The sequence below is a fragment of the Elephantulus edwardii genome, unplaced genomic scaffold (assembly GCF_000299155.1).
Source record: "Elephantulus edwardii isolate Elephantulus edwardi_28Jun2011 unplaced genomic scaffold, EleEdw1.0 scaffold00080, whole genome shotgun sequence".
NCBI lineage: Eukaryota > Metazoa > Chordata > Mammalia > Macroscelidea > Macroscelididae > Elephantulus > Elephantulus edwardii.
Window position 1 is genome coordinate 1,079,922 of NW_006399830.1, and position 7,415 is coordinate 1,087,336.

Consider the following 7,415-nt stretch of genomic DNA (forward strand, 5'->3'; position numbering starts at 1 on the left):
GAGGTGGGAGACATCGGGGCGAGGTGGGAGACATCGGGGTGAGGTGATTGGGGCGAGGTGGGTGATCAGGGAGAGGTGGGTGACATCAGGGCGAGGAGGCAGGTTTGGGGCGAGGTGGGAGACATCGGGGCAAGGTGGGAGACATCGGGGCGAGGTGGGAGACATCGGGGCGAGGTGGGTTTGGGGCGAGGTGGGAGACATCGGGGCGAGGTGGGAGACATCGGGGCGAGGTGGGCGACCTCGGGAGCTGATTTCCAGGAGAGTGTGCATGGATGAAGCTACATATGTCCAGGAGTGAGAGGAGGTCCCTATCCCCCAAAGCCACTTTGCTGGGGGTGAGGCACCCCAAACTACCACCACCCTGGGCCCTCTGCTGCAGCAGACAAGAGCTAGGGCCAGCAGATGGCCTGTCTCCGTGTCGGGGGCTCTGCCCCTGAGCCCGTGGTGGGGAAGGCAGGGGACAGCTGGGTCCAGATCAACAGCCTGCATCAGCTAGAGGGGAGTGCAGCCACCCAGGAGTCCGTCCCGTTGTTCAGAAGATGGCAGTGGAGGCTGTGGGCCAGCCTGGGACGCTGAAGTCTCTTCCCTTCACTGAAGCCTGGCCTTGAGGAGCCAGGGTGGGGGGCTCCCTGCTGTCACAAACACCTTGAAACCCCCAAGCCTCCCCTGCCCCACCCACCCTCCATGCTGACCCGCAGGTAACCCATAGGCCCCGCCGGCTCAGCAGAACTCCGAGTGCACGCCCCTGCTCACCCTGTGAGGACTTTCAGGTGACCCCTGCCTCCACCCGATGTCCCCCAGCCCTGCCCACGCGCTGACCGTGTGCTCCCGCAGGTCAAGAAGGAGGCGGGCGAGAACGCGCCGGTGCTGAGCGATGACGAGCTGGTGAGCATGTCGGTGCGCGAGCTGAACCAGCACCTGCGCGGCCTCACCAAGGAGGAGGTGACGCGGCTGAAGCAGCGCAGGCGCACGCTCAAAAACCGCGGCTATGCCGCCAGCTGCCGCATCAAGCGCGTGACGCAGAAGGAGGAGCTGGAGCGGCAGCGCGTGGAGCTGCAGCAGGAGGTGGAGAAGCTGGCGCGCGAGAACAGCAGCATGCGCCTGGAGCTGGACGCCCTGCGCGCCAAGTACGACGCCCTGCAGACCTTCGCCCGCACCGTGGCGCGCGGCCCCGTGGTGCCCTCCAAGGTGGCCACCACCAGCGTCATCACCATCGTCAAGTCCGCCGAGCTGGCCACGCCGTCTGTGCCCTTCTCGGCCGCATCCTAGAGTCCGGCCTGGCTCCAAGGGGGCTTGTGGCAGCGGGCAGTGCCCCAGAGGGACTGTATGCCAGGCAAGTGTTGTCGGTGGGGCAGAGGCCAGGCCCTGTGGACTGGCGTGTGGCCTGCCCTCTGCGCCTGTATACTGGCATGTGCTCGCCCACGTGCCCACACACACTGCTGGGCCCCACTGTCACTGCTTCCCAGGAAATGTGTCTTCTTGGGGTCTGTCTGGCACACAACACCTCTAGGATACGTTAGATAGGGTTTGTAAGTGCCCACGCCAGTGCAGTACCTGTCCGGGAGGGAGAGCTGACAGCAGGCAGGTATCTACGGCAGACCCAGGGTTCCATTGTCTTCCCACCTGCGAGCACCTGTGCCCCCCCCAACCTCCCCACACATGCCAGAGACCCCTCCCTGTGATCTGTACTTTGAATGGAGGATAGCACAGCCCCTCTCATGCCAGGGACCCTTGGGACGCCTCAGGGCCTTGCGGTGATCACTGGGGCCCTTAGCTGGATGGGGAGATCCCCGCACCTGTGTGTGTCCTGGGAGGGAGCTCCGTGGGCAGGAGGCTAGCGTGTTCATCTTGGGGTCCTGAGTATCAGGGCGCTGAGCCCCTCAGTGTGAGAGTGAGGGCACCAGACTTGGCCACTGTGGGCTGGAAGAGGGAGGGCAGTGAGGAGGAGGTTGTGGGAGCTTGCGCCTGGTGGAGACATAGTCCTGGTGGTCCTGGAGGAGCCGCAGTGCGTGAGCCGGAGCCTAGGGGCGTGCGTATGAGTGGCTGCTGCAGAGAAGCCATGGCATGCTGTGACCGTGTGAAATGGGAAGGGTTTGGGGACGTGCTGCAGTTTGTAGTGGAGAAGTGGCAGGGGACTCTTCCTGGTGGTCTTGGCGGGTGTGACCCTGACCTCCAGTTGGTGGACAGGACAGAGAACAGTGATTTGGTGCTTAATCTTTGCTGAAGCCTTGACCCCGCATCCTTCCAGGCAGAGCTCCCAGCAGGTACCAGACCCATCCCAGCTTCCCTTCCCAGCTGGGGCACTCCAGAGACCCCCCAGTGCCTACGCCTGGCTTGGTGCTGCCTGGCAAGGGCTTTAGAGCCTGTGTGGGGCATAGAGGTAGGCCAGTGCCCAGTCACCGCAGGCCGGCCGCCACTAGAGGACAAGCAGTGGGACCTGGGCTCTGGCCTCCCCTCCACAACTCAGCCAGCCTTGTCCTGCCACCACCACATAAGACCCCTTGGAGTGGCCAGGCCCCTGAAGAGGTGGTGACCCCTAAAAGGGAGGTGACCTCACAGGCTGTGATTGGCCACCGTGGGAAAATGCCCAGTCCTAGAGGAAGGGCCGGAGGCATTGCTGGCTGTGGTCACAGGGTCACTTTTCTGCAGTAGGAAGGTCTGGGGCTTTGCACTTGCACGCAAGTGGGCACACGTGCACCCCCCCCCCAAAGCTGTTTATTGCCATAGCCATGGTAGGTAATCCATATTGGATATCAGTAAGGACCATGGAAATATTTAAAGAGAGAAAGATATATATATTAAAATTATATACATGTTTTATCATGGATTTTTTCATAAAGTTTTTTTTTTCAAGTTTGATACTGTAAGTCTAGTGGAGAGGCGCTGGCTTTTCAGCAGAGATCAAATGTGGCCCTCTGCACCCCTCCCCTGTGCCTTGGGCGGGAGGAGGCTAGGAGGAGTGTGTGCTCCGGAGGGTCAACCCCTCTGCTGGGGAGGGTGCTGGTGCTGGGGACGGGGAGCTGCTATTGCCACCAGGGGGCCCGATCCCTGATGTGGCTGGGGAGATGGGGAGGCCCAGACTGCACCCCAGAAAGTTGGCAGCCCAGGGGCGGGCATGGCTGGACCCCACCAAGCACCCGGCTTTCCTTGCAGTCACTGGGATGTCACTGTCACAATTTTAATATATGGCTTTTTAAAATTTTAAGAACAAAAGCAGTGGCCTCTTTGTAATGTAAGTCCACCTCCGTCGTCTCTTGAGCTTCAACCCCAGGGTCCCCCATTTAGAGGTGTCCGTTTTGTAAGAGGTCATGGCTCTCCAGTCCCACGAGTCCACTTGGCACCTCTTTGCCCCAGCTCCCATGGCTGTGCAGTGATACCATTTCAATATTTATTTTCATGCTGCCTTTTTTCCTAAGTTATTGCAAGCTGACTGTGCTGGGAGCCTGGTCAGCGGGGCCCCCTTTATCTCACCACCACCACCTAATTTATTGCTGTACATCTGCTGCTGTGACCGCTTTTGTATCTTTGCAATAAAGATCTGGTTTCAGAGCCTCTCGCTGTGTGGTTGGGGCTGCCTGTGCACTGGGCCATTTTGCAAACGGGAATGCCAAGTCATGCTTAGTTGCATCACTCCACAGGAGCGGATACTTCTACCCCAGATGTGTGTCCTTCACCAAGGGCAGGGCAGCTGGGGGGACCTCATCCTTGGTTGTCATCAATCCTGGTGGCCTTACATGGACAGAAACTGGAAGGACAGGAGAGGTGTCTGCCCATGAGGAGCTCAGCTGGGGGGTGGCTGGCTTAGTCACCCATTGGCTGGTCACCTGTGGACACCCCAGGATTAGCGTGAGGGCTACCAGATCCACTGTGGGGGGTGTCAGGCTTTCCTTGACACACAGCAGAGTAGATGTGTGCCCCAGTGTCCAGCCCTCCCTCACCCAGCAAAGGGATTCCCACCCATATCTGTGTAGGAGTGGTCCTCTTGGGCAGGGGCAAGGTCAGGCAGGCCCCAGGCTCCCATCTGCTTCTGGGACCCCAGAACGCCGTTGTTGGGTGCTGGGATGTACTGGGCTGCTCCTCAGCTTCCTGCTGCCTGGGTGGGGTGGTGAGGGCACCAGATGTCTACTTGGGGGACTGCCTGCTGTGGAGGGCAGGGTACCAGGGTGAGCGGAGGCAATGATGCACAGCCATCAGAGGCTGCGGGCCTTGAGTCCCTGTCCTAGAACTCAGGCGCAGCCCAGCTAATTACCCCAGAGACCCTCCTTTCCCGAGGCCAGAGGCCATGGGGAAAAGGCCCTGTCCCCAGGTCCCTGCCTACGCTGCTCTGATGTGGTGCCCTCATCCCAGACCCACAGGACAGGAGGTCCCCCAGCTCCCTCCTTCAGCCCCCAACACAAGGAGACCCAGTGAGATGGGAGGGGGGAAAGACAACTTCCTGCCTGGGTTCCAATAGTGTCATGTAGGTGGAACTGAGGCCCAGGTGGGGCAGGTGCCCAAGGCCTCAAGGTGGCATCTGGCCAGGTGCTCCAATCTCAAAGTTGGTGCCCTTTGACCTGTTCAGTGGGGCAGCACCTGGCTGTCAACCCTCCATATCCCTCCCGCCGCCCAGTCCTGGGGGCCTCTCGACACCCCAGAGCCCTGGTGCTTGAGGGAGAGTCTTGCAGGCATGGAAGTCATACAATAACAAACCAGGAAGTTCATCTATAAATCCTCAAGGCTCCTGGGAAGCACTGCCCTGGCTTCGAGAAGGCGCCTTCCCTGAATGGGGGCCACCAGGGTCCCCGAGTGTGCAGTGCAGTTGGGCCGTCGGCTCCTGCACCCTCCCTTCTGTCCTCCAAAGCTGCCCAGCCAACATTGTGTCTGTCGGTATGCTCCCGTCACACTGAGACAGCCACCCCCGCTCCTCTGCAGCTGAGGGGACAAAGGGCCAGGCCAGCTGCGGGCACACTGTGGTCCACGGCCAGAGGCTCGGCAGGAAGGCATCCATCCCGGGTCCCTAGCTGGAGGCTGCCCTGGAGGAAGCTCTGGCAGGAATGTGCTGGACCCTACAATTCGTCGTCCACGATCAGCATCCTCTCCTCCAGGCTGCGACCCCTCCCGCCCCCACTGGCCAGCCCAGTGTGGGGGCCAGGCCCCGGGACCTCCTGCGTGGCTTGCTGGGTGTATTGCTGGTAGGCGGGTGAGAAGTTGTGGATGGCATCCTGCACGATGTCCTGGGGGCTCATGGTCTCCTTGAGGCCGCTCGAGATGCTCAGCATGGGAGCTGGAGGTGCTGGGGCCGGGTGGATGGAGGTCAGCCACGACCTCACTCGGCCTCTGCCCCACCTGTTTACACACCAGGACTCGGAGGCCCCCTGCACATGGGGTGGCCTGAGCCCCAGGCACTGGCTGCCCTCAGCCCCACCTAGCTGGCAGACCCTGGAGGCTAGGCAGTGCTGGGAGGGGCACCCTCGTCTTCTAACCCCTCCTCACTGAGGACCCAGGCTTTGCTGGCTGCCCAGGTGGATGGGATACCTGCCCCATGGCCACACTCCAGTGCTGGGACATCCTGGGAGGGTCATCTGCCCATCTAGTGGGTGTTGCCTGGGCTCCATCAGGTGGGGCTTTGGCTGAGGAGGGAGTGACTGTCCCCCACTATGTGGCTCCCTTCCTTCGTCACAGGGGGCCCTCCCCTCAGCACATGCCCTGCCGCCCCACCCCAGGCCGCCACACCTGGAGAGTGCTCCTCCTTCTCCGCATACACCTGGCAGGTGAAGGCACAGCGCAGCGCCACGGAGGCAAAGAACATCTCGATGCAGATGATGAAGTTTTGGTAGCCAGCGGCCACCGTGCCTGCACCTACCCTGCTTCCATCAATGGTCTGCGCCTCGGGAATGACCTCACACTTCTCCAAGATGGCCAGCAGCAGCCCTGGGAAAGTGGGTGCTCAGAGGTGTCTGACCCCAGCAAGGCCTTGCCTGGCTGCACCCCCACAGAGAAGCCAGTACATCCCCGCAAATGCTGGACTGAGGCTTCTCCAGGCTGCCCTAGGGTGGCGGCACTCGCCTCACTCAGACATGGGGAGGGGAGCTGAGGGTCACAGAGAGGACCGGGACCCCTGCTGGCTCCTAAACTGCCTGTGTGGAACGGGCCGTGTGTGGATCCCTGCCCAGGAGCACAAGGGCCATGTCCCGGGCGAGGGTCATGGGCGGGGATCGCGGGTGGGGGTGGCAGGTGAGGGTTGTGGGCGAGGGTCACGGGCGAGGGTGGCAGGCGAGGCTCCTGGGTGGGGGTCCCAGGCAAGGGTGGTGGGCGAGGGTCTCGGGTGGGGGTCCCAGGCAGGGGTCCCCGGTGAAGGTCCTGGCTGCCCACCTTGCCAGAAGGACAGGAAGATGACAGCCTTGATGGTGAGGAACTTGAGTACTGGCTCAAAGGGCTGTAGCAGCTGGCGGGTGGCCGCATAGAAGAGGACGAGCGCATAGAGGGCCAGGCTGACCGATAGGTTGTACACCAGTGTGATGTACAGGTAGCCGCTGTGGACGCTGGGGGACAGACTTGTCAGGCGGCTGGTCCCACTGCCTGTTTCCAGCCCCAACCAGCTGTCAGTGCCAGCCCCCCAGCCTTACCTGAAGTCCCCATCATGGTATTTGCCGAAAGCCTGCAGGATGATGGTGAGAGCGGCCATGGCAGGCTTGACGATGCAGAACTGCAGGGTCGCCTGGGGCGGGCAGGAGAATGGCCACAGGGGCGTGGTGTGGGCGAAGGGTTAGGGCACGGCAGACGGGAGGGGGTGGGTCAGGGCATGCAGTATGAGCACAGCGAGGGGGCAGGGCATGTGGTGGAGGCACAGGGCAGGGGATGAGGAGAAGAGGTGAGGGTACAGGGTTGGGGCTAAGGGTAAGTGGTAAGGGGTGAGGGCGTGGGGTGGGGATGGGCAGTGGGTGTGTGGGGGAAAAGGTGAGGAAAGTCCAGGTGGCATGGGGAAGGGTCCTCGCCAGCAGGAGTCCCACAGGTCCCACCCCTCAACTGTTGGTCTGGTAGTATGGACCCTTGGGTCAGTGGTCAGGTGTGGCTGGCCCCCCTTGGCTGATGGCCAGGTGTGGGTGGCCCCCCCGGCTGGTGGTCAGGTGCGGGTGGCCCCCCCCTTGGCTGGCGGTCAGGTGCGGGTGGCCCCCCTGGCTGGTGGTCAGGTGCGGGTGGCCCCCCCCTTGGCTGGCGGTCAGGTGCGGGTGGCCCCCCGGCTGGTGGTCAGGTGCGGGTGGCCCCCCCCTTGGATGGTGGTCAGGTGCGGGTGGCCCCCCGGCTGGTGGTCAGGTGTGGGTGGCCCCCCCCTTGGATGGTGGTCAGGTGCGGGTGGCCCCCCTGGCTGGTGGTCAGGTGTGGGTGGCCCCCCCCTTGGATGGCGGTCAGGTGCGGGTGGCCCCCCTGGCTGGTGG

At 62.4% G+C, this 7,415-nt stretch overlaps 2 protein-coding genes across 2 annotated transcripts in view; one reads left to right on the forward strand and one right to left on the reverse strand.

Annotated features, from left to right (window-relative positions):
- MAFK (v-maf avian musculoaponeurotic fibrosarcoma oncogene homolog K) overlaps positions 1-1,269 on the forward strand; it is a 1,712-nt gene extending 443 nt beyond the window's left edge. The window contains exon 2 of the mRNA XM_006889605.1: positions 835-1,269. Within this exon, the coding sequence (XP_006889667.1) occupies positions 835-1,269 (435 nt within the window). The remainder of the gene's footprint in view (positions 1-834) is intronic.
- Positions 1,270-5,045: 3,776 nt separating this feature from the next.
- Positions 5,046-7,415, reverse strand: part of TMEM184A (transmembrane protein 184A) — a 10,889-nt gene continuing 8,519 nt past the window's right edge. The window contains exons 8-11 of the mRNA XM_006889732.1: positions 6,606-6,697; positions 6,352-6,521; positions 5,713-5,910; positions 5,046-5,272 (exon numbers count right to left, since the gene is read on the reverse strand). Of these exons, the coding sequence (XP_006889794.1) occupies positions 5,046-5,272; positions 5,713-5,910; positions 6,352-6,521; positions 6,606-6,697 (687 nt within the window). The remainder of the gene's footprint in view (positions 5,273-5,712; positions 5,911-6,351; positions 6,522-6,605; positions 6,698-7,415) is intronic.